Here is a 24,130-nt window from a genome sequence, read left to right as displayed (position 1 = left end):
CTTCCTTGTCTGGAGTTTTTCCAAATTTTATTACTTGAATATTATATATATACTACAACTTCATTGGTTTCCTAGGCATTGTGAGCAGAACTATCAAACCTTGAAAGAGAACTACCATTATTCTGCAGGGAATAGTATCTACTTTTTAAAATAAAAACTTCAAATAAATAAAATATGAAAAAAAAACACATGCAATTGATTTTAACTACAATAGCTTTGCCTTGCATTGTTTCCAATAAGTTTCCCTCTTGGAAAAAGAACTGACAAGTTTCAAAGCACATCAATAGCAAGGTTTATTCTATTTAAAAAAAAGTCCAGAACAGTACAGGTGAGGTTCATCAAATATGCTACACTCTTCTGTGTATTCTTAAGGCTTATTAGAAAATACAGTATTATCTAGCGGTACGCATTCTAATAAATAAGTCACGTCTCCATACAATGTTTCAGGATATCATTTTATCCAGAATTTAGCCCACATTCCATAGACATATTTAAATCTGTCTGCTTAACAGATACACACAGATTCCAATTAGGATAACACTAACATCAAGCACCCAAGAAACTTTAAAACAGGGAAGCAAGGTGGAGTTTTTAAACTTTAAACCATGTTATCTAATTTGGAGGACCAGCAGAGGAAAGAGTAACACAAGGGAATATATTGGGAGGGAAAAAGAGGAAGAGTGAATGCACAGCCCTGTAAACTTATAACTCTCCTGTTAATGTACTGATTGCAAGAAGTAGGTACAGAAATGTTTTGTTCTGCTCCTCCCCTGTATAATACAAGGGATACTTCCACTACACTTCCTATTTCCTCCATTCCCCTATCTTGTTTGTATAGTCCTAGGTATCACTCCAACCAAACTAAAGCTTAGGTACAGGAAGAGCACATGTACTCCACTGAGCCTTGCCTTTGTCCTGCTGTTGTGTAAGAACACAACTGGCTCTATCTGTGTGGATTGGGATTAGAGAAGAAAAGAACAGGTTTTAGCCAAAGGGATGACAAAACAAGCCAGATGATCCCTGGCTCCTTTCACCTTTTCTTCCCACACCAGCTCTCTGTCCCCGCTGCTCGCACTTCTCCCTTAGCCTGCAGACTGCTAGTTTAAGACTCTTGCTCAAAAAAGAGCAGCAGGAATAAAATCAGGGTGACAGAAACAGTAGTATGTCTAGTTAGGTATGACAAGAACTTACAGGAAAGTAAGCTGGAAGATACTGAGGTTACTATACTAATTTCATTTTTGCATAATTTCTATTTAATCTACTTCTCCACAGAACTGACCAGTTCATGTGCTTAAATTGACATCAAAGCTTTCAACCACATAGAAGATAAGTTAGACTGCTATTCTCCAAAGCCTGATTATTTCCAAAGTTACTGATGGCTTGTTTAAAGCACCTATTTGTAAAAAAATGGAGACTAAGAAGAGTCTTTAAATTGACATGATTTTACATCTTCAATAAAGCTAATTTTCACAGGAAAACTACTGTGCATGACTGAAGATCAGTATAATACTTAAGTAGAAATTAGAATGGATCCACTTGATTTATCTTGGCTTAATATCTAGTTGTAAACTATTCTGTCAGCAGATCGACGCGCTTGTACTTTAGTGCTGAAACTGTTTGAAACTAGAGGAGATTTTAAGAAAATAAAGAGAAAATAATGAAACAAGTAAAAGCAGGTAAGGCAGATTAGCATTACTGTAAAGGTGTAAACTGAACTACAAAAGAAACAAACAAAAACAAAACAAAAAAAACAAAAAGAGGACCACTTAGGTAACGCATTTCATTTCAACTTGTAATCTATCACCATCCTAAATAACTTCACAGCTTTCTAGAAAATCAGGACTTTACTAGATACAAACATCTTTTCCTTTCATTTTTTCTCTAAAAGCTACAAAGAACATAAAAGATAACTCATAATAATATCCTCAAAAAGTAATTACAAACACAGTTACAAAGTCTATAAAGTCATTTCTCACCTTCCAAGGAAATACCAGGATTGACCAGAATTTGGATCTGCTTCTAGAGATTTCTGGAGATACTGTATAGCATAACTTTCCTTGGTTGCCTTGTCTCCAAGCTGATCCACGGTGTGATGCATCCAGCCTACAAGAAAAATCCACAGATGGCAGAAGTGAAATTCTCAAACATCACTTAATGCTCTGGCGCAGCAGAATATTGACAGCTTCGGTCCCTCTATAAAAATATGAGTATCAAACAATACTATCAGTTAAACAAATTGTTATGAATGAAACTTGAAAAACTTCCTTTTGAAGTTCTATACTAAAACTACAGGACCTACATTCAAAATTGCTTTCACATGCCTTAAAAACATTCTTGTTTATTACAAGGTTACTAGCATAACTATGAACCACTCAATATTCAATATTCAATAAAAAGTTAATCTGAAAATATTAACTATTTTCTCCTCTGAATGTTGGCACCTCTCATGCCCTCATCTTCCCTGTAAAACACACCCATCATCTGTATATTAAGTTCATTTTACCTTTTCTTTCTAACTCTTGTGTCTGTATTTGCACTGTTCCCCAGTAATGCATTATTAAGAATTGCCGTCATTCCATCTCAGTTTTTCATACTTTGTCATTATGTCTACCTTGCTACAACATCCCCTCTTTTTGATTGAAAAATGCAATCACTTCTCACCTACATATCAAATTCTTCTAAAAAGATCATTTTGTTTTCTCACATAATCACAGAATATATTTTCACGTGCCTTCTCTTTTCTCACTACATTAGGCAAATTATTTATCCTGACTTTAATGGTCTCTCAGTCCTTGCCTTCATATAGTCTTTTACAAGCTATCAAAGTGCATCGCTGTTTCAGCAATGTCGTAAGGTTTGGTTACCATTTCAAATAAAGCACCTTCGTCATCCTCTCAGGCTTCTCCCCATGTGCCTCTATGCCTAGATGATGGTATCTCTGGAAGTGCTCACAAAATCATCTTACTGCTGCCTGTGAGTAAAAGGAAATTCTTTTCTACAGGCAGCTAGCTTGATGAAATATCTACATACTACACTGGTCCATTGGTCAATTATGTCTTGATGTTTGCTTAATTTCCATGTACTTGTCTTAACAACCTCTTGCCTTTCATCTAATATTCATAAATTGTAAAATATGAGAGCAGACTGTCCCTATGTTTTTATAGTGTCCTGGTCAAAAATGATCCCTCGTGAAACACTGTATCAGTTTCATATAACATCCAAGGTTTGCATAAGGTTTTTGTTATATAGAGCTGCACATACGTCTGCTCTCAGTGTTCATGTAAAACCTACATCAACTATACTTCTGCACCCTAAGCTTATCCTTTAAGAATCAGTCTAACTACATAAACATATAATATCATTTAAAGAATAGAGTCTGCCCACTTCATCAGAAGTGCCAGACCCCAGTAAGCAAGACTGAGACAGAACTGATGAGTATTTGCAGCTTTACTTCATTCTGATTGGACTATACCTTAAGTAACTTACTCTACCTGATCTATTTGAGTTATATATACATACATTTAATCCCATGGACTCACAGCAGCCACAGTGACACTTTTGCAAAGGAAGACAAACTTACAAGCTTAAAAAAAAAAGGCAATCTAGGAAAAAATCGAGTCTACTGAACAATGTTTGCCTGAAGTGTTTGAAGAAGTTTCCAAGTTTCCACTTGGAAACTGTGTTGAGAAGCATAAGTTTGAATAATTCACCGACTGCAAGAAATACTGTGTTAAGAGTCAAGTAGTTACAGTGCTGACAGAAGAGTACTTTATCTTGTCTGAAGATGGACCAGGTCAAAACCCTACCAGCCAGAAAAAAAAGAAAAAAAACACAGTAACTTATGTTAACAACAAGCTATGATTTTGATTAAAATCCCAAGTCACTGAAGTCCTGAAGCACATAGGAAATACTTGTGCTTTAAGAAACAAGGCTTATGTGAAGGTGCTTATTTGAATGCACCTACATAACTGTACAGGAAAGATAAAATATTGGGTGCAGTGGCAGGCAAAGCCTGAGTGAAATGAAGGTAAGAGTTCAGAGAGTATAAACATGGTAAAAAACAGATATTAAACAATTTCCTGAATCTTCAGAAGTGTTGTGTGGTGATGCCTATTTTATGCTTTATCAGAATCTTTCCAAACTGACAGATAACACGCTGTATCTTCAGATCTTCTCTGAGGTTTACTGATAAGAAGAATCTATTTCTAGGATACAGAAATGAGAAGCAGAAATCCCTATCTACTTTCAGTGCTGAACCAAGGGTTGCTTTCTGATTTTATCTTAACATGTAGGAAGGTGAAAAAGGTAGAAGTCAAGAGAGAACAAAGTTTTCTTCTAGAACAGCACAAGTAAAGGAAACTGGTAAGCCATGTCGTCTCTGCTTTGCAAGAGCTAATTCTAATTGTCAACTAGCATACTGAGTACTCTCCTACTTTGGGGACATTTTCAACATTATAATAAAAAATGCTAATTTTGTCCATGTTCCAGGCTCTTTTCTCCAGGTTTCTTTTTTTTTTTTTTTTTTTTTTTTTTTCATCTAATTTGTAACAAATCACCATGTTTCTTTAGAAAAAGCATGTTCAAGCCTGGCTCATGTTTTAGTCGGTTTTATGCTTATCAATCACTCTCATGTTGTATTTAAGGCAACTGCTGCTTCCTTGATAAACATCGTCCCAGTCTCTGAAGACTCTCAGTTTTTGAGCCTGTTCCCCATTTCAGAATCTCATGATGTCTCACCCAATTACAGACACATCACCTAGAAATGCCCCCAACAAAAGTCTTTGCGAGAGTGCTTTAGGAAGCCTGGGGCAGATGCTAACACTGTTCTACACTCCAGATTATGCAACTGCTCATTAAAATTGGAGAAAGAATACTGGGACAGATTAGATCTTCAGTCTCATCCGGCATAGCGGCCCTTATTTAATGCAATTTTAGGCAAAGTGGTGAAAAGAATTATTGTCTGGAAAGCAAATTAAATGCAGTAAAAAACATGAAACAAACTGTTCTTATTCAACTGCACAGATCTTCCTGTTAATCTATCAGAACTAATTAGTACACATCAGCTCAAACACATACATATTTCTCAGAGAATCACAAGGTTTTCCTCCACAATGATCTGTTTTGGAAAATAGCAATGAGAGTGAAGGTTTTAGTAATTCTCTCACACAGTATCTGAATTTGCCTAAATTTCAATTCATGCTCAGTAAACATTAATTAGTTAAGAAAAATGAACACAAGGTATTTTCATGCCAAAATAATTTTCCCGTTGGGAGGTGAAAAAAAAAAAAAGAATCTGATCTAGAAATATATTTTGATTGTTTTTTGCTAATAGCATTCTGGTAGATGGCAGTTGTTCTAGTAGTAGTACGTCAGTTGCTCTGGAAGTAATGCTTGATTTCCATGGAAACTACATCAAATACAAAGAGTACAATAACACTATTTGATAGAGCAAGTTCTTAGCTACAAAACACTTCTTTTCAACAGTCACCACCTTTGGCTATGCATATTTGTCAGTTATGAACAAGAGCTGCATGCCACACTCATAAAAAGCTGCACCACTGGAAGTGAGCCGCTGTCGCTGACACCACTGCTGAAACACACCACCCACTGCCTCGCTGTGCTCACATCCACTGTTGGCCACCATCAATTTTCAGCAAGTGTTAATGAATGTCAACAGAAGCAATTTTTTTTCAGCAGGAAGGAATTCAATTACACACTGCTTCATACGCACTTCCATGTCAGACGCCACTGTGTCAGAGTGCCCCTCTGCTGCCATCTGTCACATGGCAATAACATATAATGGGATACTGGAGGGGAGGTTCAACCTCCACTGCCATACCACCAACATCTGTCTCTGACATCATGTGCCAACATCATAAAACAGGAGGCACTATTTTTGGAGTAGCCCTCGTATTATTTTTTTTAAGCAGCAGTGTACCACCCAGACTATGCTTCCCAAGGAGGTGTTTTATTATGAGCTGCTAGACACTAATCTGTCATAAACACCATACTCTGATTAATAGCACCGCTAATAGTAAGGAGCAAAAGAAATGGTATTATTTTGTGAACATTCTAGTTAAGAGCACTGTCTCCTTCTCTACATACAAGCTATCCCAACTACCACAATTAAGTGACCTATGCTGATTAAATAGGGGAAGCTAATTCAGTTTTCAGACAGCAGACAATTCTCAGACACTGCTCCTATTGCTAGCACAGCAACCTGTGGTATGATTTTATGGAGATGACCACGCCTTTGCTTCTAACATAGCAGCATGTGTCAAAAAGACTTGAAAGAGCACTGGTCACCTATTTTGGGCAATCTGTGTTCTGCTCATCCTTTGTGTAGCCTATATGAATGATATTGCTTACAATTTATACTAAGTTAAGTAGTACCAAATTAAAAAACAAACAAACAAACAAACCAAAGGGGATACTGAAATGTAAGGAACATTTCCATCCGACACCACCTAGATACCTGCAGTGTCATTTGTGGTTTCACACAGAAAAACTAAAAGCTAAACAAATCAGCCTGCCCCAAAAGCATACACAACCTGTGTTACGGAACAGAAAGTACTGCGGCTGTGACTTACTGCCAATTACTCATTTGAATTAAATGACCACTGTATGAAGGAAAAACAAAAAGAAAAAGATGGGCACAAGCAGGCTAAATTAATACTTAGAATAATAAATTAGATGAAGAACATGGAGAAAGTGAATGAAGAATTTGCAGCGTTTGAATAACTTTAGCAAGATATTCTGGAAATACTTTCGTGAGGCAAATAGGAAAAATACAATTTATTCTACCCACTCCATAGAATTTTTCGACTACAAATGATTTATCAGCTTTCTGTAAATGTGGAAGATAAACGGTAATGTTTTTTCCATTTGATGTGGTTTCTTCTCTTTTATAGAGTAATAAACTTTTAGTTACAGGAGTATGTTTTCATTAAGCACTTAAAATTAAGTAGAAAGGTAGATTTTTCACTTGCAGGGTTATTCTATTCTGCAACAGAAAGAAGTATTTTGGTTTACTGCTCTTAGTCTGGCAATTGAAGGGATGTTCTCAGAGGCAGAATTGAAAGAACAGAGAATTTTAACTACCATACTCTTGCTCTGAAAGATCACTCTCTCACTGCCCCAAACCCACACTGCAACTACTGTAGCAAATCTAAGAGCTTTTTAATTTTATAAGTTTAGTTATAGTATTTCCCTTCTCTCTTATTTGCTTAATTATCTACTGTTATGCATTCTATTTTGAGTTAAAATCTCAAATATGATCCTCAGTATTTCAGATTCACTTGGATTCAATTGGAGCCTTAAAAAAACACTGTTGAAGGCAAAGATGGAAAAAAAGAAACACACAGAAAAATAGAAGTTGATTTTACATACCTAACTGCTGTAAGACAGTTGCTTTTACTTGTGCAGGAAGGTTTTCGATCTGCAAAAGTTGTTCATAAGCTTCCTTTGCAGAGTGATACTTTCTCTGCGAAAGGAAAAAAGTAAATTGATTAATCATAAACCTCACAATAGATCACCAATAGCAACGATTTCACAGCACTGACAGCACACAAACACATTGACAAAAAAATCTAGAACTTTTTTTTTGCATACAGTGCATATGAAAGCTTTCGTAAGTGATATATATATATGGTAAGAGAATAACTTTCATAAAATATAGTATTTAATATAAATTGAATACTTAAAATAGTCAAGGAAAATTTGTAAATTATTCAATTTGGTCAGCTCCTCACGCATGCATTATACTTCTTATACTAAAATGAACATGTTTCTTTTAAGAGGAATGCTTGACTGTGAGTTGACATTTGAAAAAAACCTACTCAAATGACTCCCAGGAAATTTGCAACAGAAAAGAAGATAATCAGAAACTGGTGGCTGGTATCCTTTAGCCTCTCTCCCTTTTTTGTTATATTAGAATGGCTTATTTACTCTACTGGTAAGAGTACCACCATATGTAGAATTAAAACAAATCCACAGATTATGCCTCAAGAATCAAGATACGCTATCTTATTGTTTGCCATATAGTGTAAATGTGCTTAGAGCATGGAAACATTCAATTCTTAACTCCCATATAGACCTTGAAACAGAAAACACATTTCCAAGTTAGAATTGTGGTCTTTTCTGACTTTTGGAACAGTAAGAGCTTTTGTTTTGTGCACATCAAACGTTAAGCAGTCTTGACTTTTTTGTTTTTTATTTTTGGTAATTGTGTCGTCATTTGTTTCTCCTCATGTTACCCTAGCAATAACTGTTTAACTGTGAACTTATTTTAAATGCTCAATTCCTCTACTTCTCTCCCACGTAACTATATAAAGTATAAAGGCTGAGGGCTGCTGTTTTTTTTTTTTTTTGTTTTTTTTTTTTAATTGGGTTGTTGGTGGATTTTTTTTTGTCATTTTCTAAAAATTCTACACATTTTTTAGAGAAAAAAGTATGCTTGCAGGTAACTCAACATTAGACCTCATTCTGACAGACAGATGAAGAACCTATTAAAATAAAAAGGGCCACCTAAATGCAAATTGTCATGACTCAGTTATATTTCTTATATGCAAAGAGAACACAGTACTGTCTAGTGGTGTTTTAAAAGGGACAGTCAAGGAGGAGATTGTAAACAACCTAAGTGTTTATTAGAAGTTAAATGCTATTAGGTTCTTGAGATCCCACAATCACAAAAGACAACTTTGTTGATTTTAAAACCTTAATCTAGTCAGGAAGAAAATTAAAGCGGCAATTACATACTTTCAAATGGAACAAAGGGAAGTTGGTAGAAAAGGTTTTTAATTGGTGTTCATGAAATGTAGACAACTGGCAAGAAAACAAACAATATAAATAAATAAAATATCCATGGCTAGCAAAATTAAAACAATCAGGAAAGAACTTTAAATTTAGCATTGGGAACAAAATTTGTAGTTAATGACTATGAAAAATAGGCAAATGAACAGAAGTTCCCCTCTTGCAGTGTGACAGCAGGGGCAGCAATCTGGATGTTAAATAGATAAATACTAGTGACTAATATCTCCACTTTGAAAAAGATGTTTGCATGCTTGGAATGATTCAGAAAGATCTATTAGAATACGGTATGTTTTCTAGACCTAGAATAATATTTGCTTTTGTTATTTATTGTATTATTTACCCTTTAGAAATCTGCCTACATATTTGTCTTAAAGTACTACAGAAAACTGTCATAATGTTTACATTTGTTTTTATTTAGGTATTCAATTCAAATACATGCCCTTGAGTTTGGCTGTATTAGAAACAATCTTAAGAAACGTGGGTTGGGAAAAAAACATCATCTTTCTTTAGGAACTTCAGCTGATAACCTAACTACTGTGGAAGTACTCACATGGCCACAGATCAAGTAGTAGAAACAAGCATTAAAACCAAGAAAAAACACCACTACCTCTCATCAACCCTAGACTACTGTCTTGTTCAGAATGAATGAACTTTCTGACACGTTATTAAAGACGAGCTCATTTTCGTATGTATAAGGGGGTTCACGAAACTGTAGCTCTGTGTCTGTCAGAAGAAACAGAAGCCCAGCCCCTCTTCTAAAGGTGTCTCTTTGCTGTATCAAAGGTAATACTCAAATCAAATCAAGACCCCTTGTGGTTCAAAGTTTCTCAAATTCCAAAAAAAGAAGATACCCATTAAAGAGAACTGTGAGGCAAATGGAGTCTAAAAGCAGTATGTGCTTTTTGTTTCTGGCTTGTATTAAAAGTTCCTGTTGCCTGCAACTGCCAGTTAGAAAGCATTTGTGATATAGGCCACAGTATTATATAAGGCACTTGGCATGGTGACTTGAGATTTTCAACTTTCTGCTTCCTTTTAGCAGATCAAAAGGACCAACATGTATAGCATGTTTTGTTTACATGAACTTGTCAGATGTGATCCAGTGCTCAAAAGGAAACCAAAAACCTCTCTGACGTGTTAGAGTCACAATAATCCAGGAAGTTTCTTAATGGTGGTTTGGGATAGGGGATTTCTATTTGTCCTACAGTTACATAAATTCAGAAGTTCTACTGCACCAAAAGCAGTCAAAAGAAAATATCTCATTCAACATGTTTTTAACTTCTATTTATAAATAATTGCCTACATAATGTCATTTTTCACTGTGCCATCAAAAGACAGCACTTACTTATCAAGTTACTTTTCAAATGACTGAAAATGTAGAATTCGTCTGTCATCTGTTTCATTTACAACAGTTTTTGTTTTCCTGTCACATCTCTTCTTCAGTCATATTATACCTATAACCATGACAAGAGAGTATACAATCTACAATCATATGACCAGTCAAGTTACAAATATACAATAGCTGTTTCCATAGCTGCTTGGTTTTAATTTATTTATATCCTGGAGGCTCAGTGAGTGTTCTATAATTTCCCAAAAGATTCATCTAAAAAACTGCAGTAGGATTTGACACAGAATAATAACACAGCATTATGTCCCATTGTCCTCAGATCTCACAAGCTTCTGTCACATATGTCTAGTTGAATTTGAAAATTTCATGTTAAATATACTGTAAAAGCACCCGGGCATCTTTTTGAGTGTGAATGTGAGGAGCAACACGGATACGTATGAATTGAGAGACTCTATATTTTTTATATTTATATATAATATATACATGCACCTGGACAACTTTGTGTGCATGAATGTGAGAAACAATATGAATATGTATGAATTGAGAAACTATGCATTTTTTACATTTATATGTATGTATTAAAAAATCCATTTGTTAGCCAAAGTTATGTTGCAGTTTACTGCATACTAACTGGGAGACTAGTGAACATACGTTTACTAAAATAGCCACCCCATTTCAGCAGGACAATCCTCGTGCATAATATTAGGACTTGAGCCTAACTTCAATTCACAAAAGCATCCATACTCAGCTGAATGCCACAGACTGATTATATCATCAGTTAGAAACTTCATCACACTTTATAAAAAGGAGCCTAAAGCTTACCTGGATTTCGTATAAGTGGGCGATGTGAAACTGAACTGTAAGAGTGAAAAATCAAAATTATTAGATGTAAGGAATGACATCAAGAATACATTTTTCTCAAGCCAGAGATAAACGCTTTTGAAATTTATCAGTGCTAAGCAGAGAACTAACTACGTTCTAACAACACAAAAAAGTATGTTTGTATTGATATTTTGCATTTAATATAATAGAACTGCCAGAAAATGTGTTTTCTAGAAAAGCATCAAGACTGAAAACAAAACGCAGAAAGGCAGACCATGGATTTTATGTGCATTCTGAAATGCAAAGTTCATTAACATTTCAGGATAGTTAGTAACATAATCCCTAAGCAGAGATGCACAATGACAAGTAATAGTTTCTGTACATACGGAAATTAGAAATAAATAAGATAATATCTCTGTTTAACTTTAATCTAACTGATTTCAATCACACAGAACTATCTTTCTCAATGCTATGGCACAACAGGTTTTAGGTAATTCAGATGTCCAGGGTTTCTCTCCGAGTCATGAAGGAAGGGAAAAGATCCGCTTGTGTATTGCTTTGTCCTTCACTAAAAAAGAAGTATAAAAGAAGGTACCCTACTGCATGTCAGAAAACAGATCATAATGAAATGCATCATCTAAAATTTTAATAAACTTTTTGTGTCCCTTTCTAAAGGGCACATAACACACCCATTATGTTCACCATATCATCTAACTTCCTTCTGCACTGATGAAAGATAACCCCTTCTTTTGTCTCAGGGAGCTCTCTAAAAAATCTTTTTTTTTTTCCTCCCTCATAGCAAACCTCTTTCACAGTGAAGCTACAAAAGAAAGCCATGTCATAGAGGAAAAAGAAATTAGAGGTGTTGCATTAGCAAGTCCCTAAATAAAAGGAAGATGTCCGTAGGACTCAATCACTTCTGCTAGGAAGACTGTCATTGTAATGCTGTTACTCACATGGCCTACTTTAGGATTAGAAGAAGCTGGATTAAGGCTATCTCATGCATTTCTGCCAAAGTATCTGACATCTCAGATGAGGACGCACAGCTGTCCCTCCACTAAGCAGTACTGGAGAACCTGACAAAGTATCTTTCATTCCTCTTCACTCTTTCCTCCTTTGTTTGCTGTACACCGAATGCAACAGCACAAGGGCAAAGTAGCCCTTACAGGGAGCTGCACCTCTACATAAATCTCGGAGCACAGGTGAAGGCAGGGGAAGTATGAGGAGAGCCTTACAAAAATTCAGAGCTGAAAACTGATAAAGTCAGTGAGAAATAATAGGAAAGAGCATGAAATACAATAAGCAATGATATGGCTGGTAGAAAACAATCAAAATCTACTGACCTAGTAAGAATTCTGCAAATAATTTTAGGAAATTACTCTGCCGGCTCCTGATAAGTGACATAGACTTGCAAAGGACTCTGTAGCACAGCTGGCTCCTTAATACTGAAGCAACCAGCAGTTTCACCCATCTAAACAAAACCTCTTTATCTACCCTTGCTGACAGAATATTCAAATTCAATCCAGCTTGGAATTAAACAGAAAAATGCTTCTAAATACTTTATCTAATGCTTCTGAAGCCAGTCTAAGGAGGCAACTTAGGCTCAACACCAAGTACACCATGAAGGTTCAAGAAGAAACAACTTTCTACACTACTATCTGCCTTGTGATTCTGATAGACTCCATGCAATGCAGAAAAATACATTTATTCTTGCATACGATTTCACTTATTACAAACAAATATATGTAGCACAATCTGTAACAACCTACAGAATATAATGTGCATGACAGATCAAATCATGCTAAAAGATGAAAGTGCTAAAGTACTGGCTAATATATAATGGCACCTAATAAATCCTAATAAATCAATTTTTTTCTACTTTTTTTTTTTTAAAAAAATTTCATCAGTGCAAAGCCAATACTGAACTTTAGAATGATGCTGAGGTGACTGCTGAAGAAAAGACATATTTGCAAATTTGTGGTACCTGGATACAGTGGCACCTGGATACAATGACTATTAAATGTGTGCCATGACACAGGCACTACATTTATAAATAAATAAGCAAAAATTCAAATACCAAGTTGCCTCTAGAACTCAAGTCTTCAGAGCAGTTAATACAGTAAGTCTCTGTTTTCACTTATTTATTTTATTAAAGCAATCCACAATCCCACTGGAATATGTGTCTCCATTTAAAACAACAGGTTTTGTAGTCTCCCTCTCAGTATTTTCTCTGTCTTTCTGTTTTGACTCTTTTCACTGAAAACAGTTACAGCTGTAAGAAAAAAAAAAAAACCTGAAACAAAACAAGTGGAAATACTTAAAAAGTTACTTACTTTCAGCGTTAGACAAAGTGCAGGGGTTGCAGTCAATCAAAGCTAACTGAAAATGCTGAAAAAACAAGGATGAATTGATTTTCAAACAATGTAAGACTCCTTCTTTGGCAAATTACTAAGAAAAAATCCATTTCCTACTTAAGAATAAATACTATATTTTACCATTTGTCTTAAAGAAAGTTATCTTCAATTTCTGTTCAAGAGTGTTTGCTAGAGGAAAGTAAAAATTTTTTGTAAACATATGGCAATGCTTCTAGTAATGCACGTTTGCAAGAGGCATCTCCACAAAATGATTAAACAGACAGCAACTGGACAAATGACTGTATCAATGGTCAAAATTGGAAGAACAAGTTTTCTTAAGAAGGCTGTTACACTATTAGCTCATAGTCTCATGGAGACCAGCATACGAAGTGTAAATTTGTCTATATAGAAAAACAGAATATTTTTCCTGTAAACAAGTAAGGAAGTGATTTAAAGGTTTGTTGCTTTTGCTGTATTTTTGTGTCATCCTTTTTAAGAATTAATCTTATCAAAAAACACTTACAATGAGTATCTTTACGTTTAAAAATTGAGTTCACAAGTTCATTAGTTCTTGCGCTATCTCCCCTCCAGGTGTTAAGACAATGGCAATTAAACACTGTTTCTTCAAGATATGAAAAATATGTTTTAAAACATCTTCCTGATCTAAAATTCTCAGATAAGCATTTCAGTCTTCCATAAAGAAGAATACAAGCAGTGCAGTAAAATTTATCTACAAGAAGGCCTGGATGTGACCAATCCTTTAACAAGTGTCATGTCGGCTCAGTGACCACTATTTACAGCTACAACCCAGTGTGTTAAAATGGATACGCCAGGCACACGAACTCAAGTGCCAATGCACTTTTCCAAAAATTCACAGAAAATTCCTACATGCAGCACAGAATTTGGATGAATAAACTCATTCACTGCAAATTAAGGCCTAGAAGACAGAAACCTAGGAGACAACACATAAAATACAACAGATACAGCTATCTGTAAAATACAATATTGGATGGCTTCTAATGCACAAATTATTACTGACATTTCGGTATATTTTATCCAGCTAGCATGGAATTGACCGTTTAGCTCCCAGTGTGCAGGATGCCCAACAAGGAGGCATCAGGAGCTTGTCAGTAGCTGGGAAGAAAGAAAAATGCATTCATAATGGATGTATATGCAACTTGTTTTTCATACTGTCATACTCAAAGCATTTAGACACTATGCAACTTTCCTTACGCTCACAATGCTACCATGTATGTTATGCCTATGTAATACACATCTCAAAGACTTAGAAGAGTTTACCAGACCACCAAATAGATATTTTTAACAGAAAAAAATACATATATTAGATAAATATATTGTCCACAGCACAGTATAAGAAAGAAGTTCCTCATTAGCTGAGGCATATAGTGGCATAATCTCCTCACTGACTTACATCAATACCACTTGTAACATATAGCAGCTTTTAGAAAATTAAACAAACTCAAGTTGAATAACCGAAATTTACAAATTTTTATGAAAATTCTAGCAACATAATTCGCAAGAGTACAGAAAACAATGATATACATTACTTGCAAAATAACTTTTTAACCTTAGCATAAATTTAATAGCTTAGAAATGTTAAATACTAGCTTATTTCTCTGTCTGTCTTGCTTTTTTTTTGGTTTCTTTTTCCTAGTGTTGAGCAGTAGGAGAGAACTTAAAACCTCCCATCACTTACATTGCAATGCTGCTTGTGTGCCTCAGGGACATCCTTTAGTCTGTTACCATAGTGATTCTACTAAGCAAGCAACTCAAAAAAAAAAAAAAAAAAAAAAAAAAAAAAAAAAAAAAAAAAAGAAGACTAAATAAAAATAAAATGCTCTACATTATATTGCAGCTTTCCTAACCAGAAAAATAACCTAACAACATAGATCTATATACTTTGGCCTGTACACTGAGTACGCCGATCTAAATGATTCAAAACCCATTTTGCACAGATGTGTAAGCTTGTACTGTCATTAACAATTAATATTAAAAGATAAAGCAGAAAGGAACAGATTTGTTCTCACCTAGCGATGCTATTATAAAAAATCAGCAGATCCAAAAAGAATCGATTGACAATCGTTCTGCAGTAGCTTTGCAGTAGGGCTATTGCAGTGAGACTCACCGGCAGAAAGCAAGCAACCGTACACAAAAATCTAACCATTTTAATATTTAAATATACCAGCAAAATCAGTGCTGCACAGCAAAAAGCAGGATTATTCTCACCAATGCCTCCTAAAAAATTAACTTCCTACTTCCACCACACTATATTTCAAATTTCAAAATCCATATTATGAAAATTTTTCTCCATGTAGAAAATTTCTGCTAGCACTGTTTACTATGCCACAAAAAAAAAAAAACCAACAAAAAACCAAGAAAATTGATAATCTGAAGCATGTAACTACAGAAGAATAAACCATCTGCCCTAAACAGCAAAGCAATACACAGAAACACAGAACCTCTCAAACCAAAAAGCTTTGAAATGCACATAAACAAGCAAACCTACACCTCTTGCTGGATAAATAATCCATAACCCCCTGGTAAGTATCCAAAAACATTCAAAAAAAGCATGCACTCTAACACATAAAGCTCATCAGCAAAAAGCAGGTCCACTAATTCCAATTGCCAGCATCAAAAAAATTAAAAATAGTAATAATTTCCAACTTCCATCTCTGCAACAAACAGAAGCAGCTAGCAAACATCTGCACCTCTCTCAAATATTGCAGCACTGAAGCTGGCTACTGCTGTGTGAAATAGTTATTATGCAGGAGAGGCCGCTGCAGTTCAGAGACGACATACAATACCTCAAGGCAGACAGCAGTCTATAGAAATTCAAATGCAGAGTAAGAGGATTTACCTAGAAGGCAGTGTTCTGAATGTTAAAAAGTAACAGTCTCTCCTCAAGGGCTGCACAGCCGAAGTCACAATATACCTTGATTTGGAGTCTTCTGTAATTGCACAATTATCTACAATCTATTCTGTCTCCTCTGGAGCCCTTGATGTGCCTGATTGTAGAAACAATTGCGAAGGTAACCTCTTCAAGGAGCAGAGGTACCGTGGATTGCATGTAAACTTAACTGATGAAAGGTCTAGTAGAAAACAACCTGGCAAGGATTTAAGTAACTTTATATGTTTTCACTGCTATAATTAAATATATTTCTCCTAGCACACTCGTCCTTCACAATTTCAGAGGCAAGAGAGACAAGTCCCCACACTTGTGTTGTTTCATCAATAAACAACCAATGCATTTTCCTTCTAGAGTATGATTTTTACTGCTTTTTTGTTTATATTGAGTCAGACTTCAGAGCAGCGATTCTAAACCCTCCAGCTCTCTAGAAGGGCATCAACAAGCTGAGCAACACTCAGCTCTGCATCTATTTAGTAAGCAAGGCAAGCCATCGTTTGAAACCTGACAGTTCTCACAGACTTACCACGAAGGAAAGCTCCATCATGACTCAGTATAACTCTGTCAAGAGATGGCCTTTTCTGCCTATGTGACCTAGGTGCGATTCCTAGGTCGCTCAGAGCAGCCTTTGTTCAGCTAAGTAGGACGCGGAAAGCCTTGCATAATCAGCTGTGGCAGCGTGCCAGGCCTCCATTTGCCAGGCCTGGCTGGAGCCTGGGGAGAAGGTCAGGAGAGGACGCGCTAATGCGCTGCTGCCTCGGCTCGCTGCTTGTCTGCACGGGGCTGGAGAGTTCAGGAGGACCTCGTCTTGGACGACGAAGGTTTATAGAGCACAAGCACACTGGGACTTCTGTCTAACATTCAGGCACTGACAAAAACTGTTACACAGACAGGGCAGAAAGGAACTGCTTGAGGACAGAAGGATGAAGGTGAGAGATAAACAGAATCACAGAACTGTAGGGGTTGGAAGGGACCTCCAGTGATCATCGACTCCAACCCCCCTGCCAAAGCAGGTTCCCTACACCAACCACGTAACAGCGACACAAACAGCAACACACACAGAAGAAGTTCTTCAAACAGAACATTACTGAAGCTGTATTTTCACTAACAAAGAAGGCTGCATTGGAATTTACTGACCGATGCCTTACACAGCACAGCACCTACTACATTTTTCATGCATGCTGGCCGTGTGTTTTATCATGTGCACACCACTCACATTCAGACATCCAGGCCTTAGAGCCCAGGGGTCGCCAGCATGGCTGGGGCTGCCTGGCATCTTGCTCTCACTGCTGTACCGCCAGCACCCTCAGCCTGCAGCTGCCTACAGGCCATCCAGGCACCCCAGCTGGCATGAAAGCACATGGCCACCTCTGCTCTCCAGCTATCCTTTTGGTTACAGATAATCCTGGAAACATGAACGACTGCACTCACAAAGAGAAGGTGCATAGACCATGCAAGTGTTCTAGTATCAATATCCATTAGTTTCAGTGCTTAACATCAAGTCAACTATTTCTTTTCTCATGGTTTGTATCATTCCCCCCACCCCCAGTGACAGAAGATGTCTTATACCATAATAATTACATTTCAGCATTTCCTCCTTTTTTTAATCATGATATTTCTACAGTTCTGTTATAAAAGAACTGTAAAATTACTTAAAAATCCAAACAACACTAATAGAGAGAACAAAACAAAGCACGCTGTGGGCAATACACTGTGATGCACCATCAAAGTAAGTTGCAATGGTTACTCTACTGCAGCTGGATTAGTGACACGCTGTGTTAAAAACTGCCTCTCCATCATACATATACACAAACTCCAAAGCCTTAGAGAATAATATAATTCCTAGTTGCTGTTTTCATCCATTTAATGCAATAAAATAAAATCACAGAACCCCAGAATCATAGAATTAACACTTTGGATTGGAGGGACCGCAAACAGCCCACCCACTCCAACCCCTGTTGTGTGCAGGGCTGCCCCCCACCAGCTCAGGCTGCCCAGAGCCCCATCCAACCTGGCCTTGAGCCTCCAGGGATGGGGCACCACAGCTTCTCTGGGCAGCTGTGCCAGCACCTCACCGCCCTCTGGGGAAAGAATTTCTGCCTAACACCTACCCTAAATCTCTCCTCTTCTAGTTTAAATCCATTTATTCTTGTCCTATCACTATTAATGCAAAAAATCAGTCTATCTCCTGCTCATAAGCTACCTTCAAGTAAAGAAAACCCACAATGATGTCTCCCAGGAAAATCTTTTGCCTAATTTCACCTTGCTTCCCACAAAATGCTTTTTCAGTAAAGCATTTGAACATCTAGGCAACCGTCTTACAACAGCCAAAGCTTTTCATCTGTCTGATGTCTTAGTCCTAAACGCCCGATTAGTTTCTGCTACAATTACAGAGATAAGATCATACATAAGAAATGAAACTTTTCCATAAAGACATGTATTCTGACTATTAAACTTTTTATTATGTGGAGGTGAATACGTAAGGATTCAGTGTAACGTGTTTAAAAAATTACTAATCTAAGCAGGTGTTAAAAATACGAAGGCTGTAAAACACCACTTGAAGCCTTTAAAACAAATTTCCAATTTTATAAATACTCTTTCATTTCTTATTGAGAAAAAGAGATAACAATGTCTGTAACACTTAGATGTTTACATAAAATACCTCCAGTATCTAAAAAATAATTCATAAAGATATAAATATAGAGAAATAAAATCAATTGAGCAAGAGATGGCATATAGGTACAACTATAAATACATACTTCGAGCTGTTCATTCGAATCAGTATTTTTTTTTTTTACTGTTTCATGCACATTTATGCATTCATGTATATTTTCTCAATAAACTCTATTTCTTTAGAAGCTTTTTCCTTACCCTAATGTAAGCACAGTGTCTTAACATTACTAATAAATGAGAATAATTAGGAAAATAATTTAAAAAACTAAAATTGTATTTCAATTGATGGTTTTTAGGCAAGATAAAAGAATCAGCCTGCAGCAAACTACTAAGATAGCTCCTTTATCTATAAATAGAGGTAAAATTTCTAAAGAGTGGTAAGACAGGATCAGTGTTTCTATTAAAAGGCAGATATTTGAGAACATGAAAAATTAATTTCTCATTACTCTAAGGGTTTTGTCACTGAGCACAGAATGTACCTGCAATACTTGAAAAGCAAGCAACGGTAATTCCCAAAACACAATACAGGTTCATTTGTCAAAATAGCCTGCTCGTGTTCAGAGTCCCTGCTGACCACCCATTACAAGACAACAACCCAAAAAAACACATAAAAGCAAACAAAACAAGAAACCTCATAAAACCAAAACCACATAAGAACTCTCTCCCACTCATCATGTCCTTGATGCTATCATTCTAATACAAATGAAAAAGTAAGCTTCCTTTTTCTCTGAAGTAGTATGTCAGCAAATGAAGTTAACTGAATTTTACATCCAAAAGGCTTTAAGGCTTGTCATCATCATCCCCCACCAAGAGCACACTATGACACTTCAACACAGCAGAACAGAATGAGCACCAGATGGAAGACTGGTTCCCCATAGCTGCAGTTTCCAATGTAACACAACCATTATACTAAATAATATTAAAACTATATTTTTTTCTTTTTTCCTCAGCTTCTCTTTCCTACCAGTCCCACACAACATACCTAGATCCACCTCTGTGCTTTACCAATCTCCAGGTTCATCTAGATAAGGGCCACCAGGTCTGCCAGAAGGCAAAGCACCTTATGGATGGGAAGGCTGTATTTTCTGCATCCCAACAGACTAGTCACATACCAGGTCATATGGTGTTCTGCACACACAGTGACCAGATCACATCGTGTATAGCTCAAACAAATGCTTCTGAGGCAACATGTTGCAGGTGCATGTTCTAGAAACTTCTCTGAAACTTCTTTCATTCAAGCATATTTGCTAGCAATTGGTTAAGATTCAAACGTACTTTTGAGAGGAACTGAGGCACATGCCTAAGACAGGATGAGTAAACACGTGAAAACAAAGGCAGAAACTGAAAGAATGCACAAATAAAGAGAAAAACTGGAATAAGCAGGTGATGTGCCATGGAGCATGTGCTCAGAAACTTGCACATTTTTTCCAATTCACTAGACAAACTAATAAAAAGATATACTGCATTCTCAAAGGACTTGATTTATTCTTTTACCTTATCACAGAACCACCATAGCTAACAAAATTGAAAACAGTGCTCTTGGTGTCATTCATTTCATGAGCAAATATGAAGGGGGCAGCTGGGACACACAGTGAAGTGTGAAAAGGTTAGGATTATGGTATAAACCTTAATATATGTTTCTGCTATAGCAATAATAAAATCCCTGCCCTCCTCTTCTCCCTCCCCCAACATTAACAGCTGACTTTGGAATTAATTCTACTTTTCTGATGAATGACACAAATACATACACATATCACTTCTGAAGATAACACTGTCCTGTCAGGCTACACAATGACAACTTTCCTTTCAACCAGAAGGATCATGCTTTTCCTTCAATCCTGAAGACCTAGTAATTTTCAACATACCCAGTGTTCTTGTCAAAGTTTATAGTAACTGGGTAACAGAGCCGTCAAAGGTTTTTGGAGTAATCTGTAAGTGCTAACTGCAGTAATATTAAAAACATGCAAAAGCACTAATTGATTTTGAAAAAACACTGAGAGTTGATTTTATGCTTGTTAAACAGCACTCTAGTAATTATCTTGATCATCAACATCTTAAAGTAGTAGAAATTAATTTTGTGCTTAAATTGCTTACATAAAATATAGATGATTTATGTTAATGGTCTAAAATTGTGAAAAACATGGAATGTATGACCTTCAGATTCCCATCCTTCCTCCTTTGCCTGGAGACTCTTACTGGCAATGACTCATCTGTTGGCAGAGGTTTATTCTTAGCAATTACAGACTTAGCATGAATGTTTAAATACCATCAAAAATATTATGATATTTTAAAGTACATTAATGCAACGTTGGTACAATTTGTGAAATTCAGAACCATCAAAGAAGAGTATCAGATGAAAACTTAATCCTACTTTCTGCCTTAGTGTCATACAGGAAACTCATACTGGATTATGAATTATATTAGATAGATGCTCAGGGAAATGGCCTCTGTTCATGGCCAGTCATTAGCTGCCTTGATCCTAAAACCCAATGCCACTCTTTAAAATCCTGAATCCTTTTGACAAGGTCCACAAAACAAAACAAAAAAGCACCATCACCACCTACAAAAAAAAAACCAAACCAAACCAAAACAACACAATCATCCTTTTTTTTTTGAAAAGATGAGACGTTCAGTTTTGGAAGCAGACATTTTTCACAGAGTGAGAACATTTTTTGCACTTCTCTTTCTCATTTTATTATCCTTGTGCTTGTGCATAATCTCCACCATTTTGTTCTCTTCACTGAAGAATTATTTTCTGCCTTGTGTCCAGTTTGTGTCTAATATTCTTTTAATACAGGGAGTTCTGTCTTAAACCTCAACTTTGAGATCAATCTGATTGGCTTTTCAAGAAGCTACTGTCCTGCTCATTCCACTTACTCTACACCTCAATTTATATATTAACTTATATATTCTGATAGACACATTGATTTGTTTCAATGTAGAATAAAACAAATCAGTCTCAAGACTCTGTATTAAACCCGCAGCTGAACAAAAATGAAATCAACCCAAACTGTTCAAGACCAATTGGATTGCTCCACTGGGTCCATTTGGTCTTGCTCCTCACTGCTGGTTATTGATTCCCTGCTAAAGATAGCAACTTTCACAGTCAAAGGAGCAAAACAGAAACTAAACCTTAAGTGTTACAGTTGAGTATTTCAGAGTACAGAGAGTTTCAAATGTCTGTGTATCAGAAGGGAACAACACAGCTCTTCCCTCTCCTTCCCATTTGCACACTCCTGCTTCTATAGTTCTTCTATAGTTCTTCTAGTTCTCCTATGCATCTATCATAGATCTGTGCAGTCACAAGCTGAGCTAGTTCAGACTTGCAGTCCACTTCACTCTGCAAATGGAAAGTCACTAGACTCACTGCAGCAATCAGGATGAGAAAGTGCAAAATGAGACATCCTTGTAGCAGAAGCCTGTAGTTATATTGATTAAAGGAAAGTATCCTCAGTGCAAACCTACTCTCATGTTTATTTCATAATCCTTCTGAAGATCTTTGCTATGCTTCAGAGTAAGCTGTTTTTGTTGTTATTTGTTTTCATAAGTGCCTTAATCACACTGCACGTAAAAACAATGGAATCATGGTAATTTTGCATTTATAAAAGGTTAATTCCTTTTCCATTTTTAAAAAAGCTTTTTGGTGCTTTTCTCACAGTCATTATCGGTGTACTGAAAACTAAAACTTTGCTACACGAAAAATCTCTAAGGATCTGCATGACCTTTTTATTTTGCAAAGAGATAAAATGAAATCTAGTAAATGATATGGAATAAATTCTCAACATATCTATCTAAATACTTGATTCAGTGACAGAATTATATACTTTATAGCACAGCAGGAAGGAGTTATCTAATTCTTGACAATTTTCATATTTGAAAAATCATAGCTGCCAGGTGAAGTGCCTGGTGACTGGAAAAAGGGAAACATCACTCCCATTTACAAGAAAGGGAGAAAGGAAAACACAGGAACTACAGGCAGATGAGCCTCAAGTCAGTGCCTGGGAAGGTCATGGAACAGATCCTCCTGGAAGACATGTTAATGCACATGAGGGATGAGCCAGCATGGCTTCACAAAGGGAAGGCCATGCCTGACCCATCCAGTGGCTTTCCATGATGGAGTGACAGCATCGGTGAACAAAGGGAAGGCAACTCACGTCATCTACCTGGACTTCAGCAAAGCCTTTGACATGGTCCCCCACCACACCCTTAACACTAAATTGAAGAGATATGGATTTGAAGGGTGGGCTACTCAGTAGATAAGGAATTGGTTCAAAGGTCACAGCTGGAGTACTGTGGTCAAGGGCTCTACATCCAGGTAGAGGCTGGTAATGAGCAGCATCACCCAGGGGTCCATCTTGAGACTGGTACTCTTCAATAACTTTATCAGTGACACAGATGATGGGTTTGAATACATTCTCAGCAAGTTTGCTGATGACAGTAAGCTGAGTGATGTATTTGATGCAGCAGAAGGAAGGGATGCCATCTAGAGAGACCTTGGGAAACTTGAAATATGTGTCTTTGTGAACCTAATGAGGTTCAACAAAGAAAATGTGAGGTTTTGCATTTGGGTTGAGGTAATTCCAGATACGTATACATACTAGAAGAGGAACTCCTTGTGAGCAGCCCTGCTGAGAAGGACTTGGGGGTCCTGGTTGATGAAAAAGTGCACGTGTCAACAGTGTGTGCTTGCAACCCAAATGGCCAATGATATCCTGAGTTCCATTCTGATGGAATCAGAATGGTGGGGTAGCCAGCAGGGTGAGGGAGGTGATTGTCCTCCACTGTCCCTTGTGAGGACCCAGCTGGAATACTGAGTCCAAGTCTGGTGCCTCCCAACATGGGAAAGATTTGGAGCTTTTGTAGAGGGTTCAGAGGAGGGCCATGAAGATGATCCAAGGAATGAAGCAGCTCTCCCATGAAGACAGGCTGGAAGAACTGGGCGTGTTCAGCCTAGAAAGGAGAAGGCTGCACGGAGACCTCATTGCAGCCCTCCAATATTTAAAGGGAGTTTATAAACATGAGGGAAATCAACCTTTTATTCAGGTAGAAAGTAATAGGACAAAGGGGAATGGTTTTAAACTAAAGAAAGGGAGATAGATAACATACAGGGGGAAGTATTTTACTGAGGGAGTGGTGAGGTGCTGGTACAGGTTGCCCAGAGAGGCTCTGGATACCCCATCCCTGGAGGTGTTTAAGGCC

At 36.8% G+C, this 24,130-nt stretch overlaps 1 protein-coding gene across 8 annotated transcripts in view; it reads right to left on the bottom strand.

The window, feature by feature from the left end:
* Positions 1 to 24,130, bottom strand: part of KDM6A (lysine demethylase 6A) — a gene marked incomplete at both ends in the record, with an annotated part of 145,611 nt that overhangs the window by 44,576 nt on the left and 76,905 nt on the right. For all 8 annotated transcript variants that reach the window (XM_079536019.1, XM_079536020.1, XM_079536022.1 and 5 more), the window contains 4 exons: positions 1,977 to 2,103; positions 7,390 to 7,483; positions 10,979 to 11,013; positions 13,312 to 13,366. In XM_079536019.1, the coding sequence (XP_079392145.1) occupies positions 1,977 to 2,103; positions 7,390 to 7,483; positions 10,979 to 11,013; positions 13,312 to 13,366 (311 nt within the window). The remainder of the gene's footprint in view (positions 1 to 1,976; positions 2,104 to 7,389; positions 7,484 to 10,978; positions 11,014 to 13,311; positions 13,367 to 24,130) is intronic.

Source organism: Tetrao urogallus, assembly GCF_951394365.1.
Source record: "Tetrao urogallus genome assembly, chromosome: 1".
NCBI classification, from domain to species: Eukaryota; Metazoa; Chordata; class Aves; order Galliformes; family Phasianidae; genus Tetrao; species Tetrao urogallus.
This window is presented reverse-complemented; position numbering and strand designations above follow the sequence as displayed.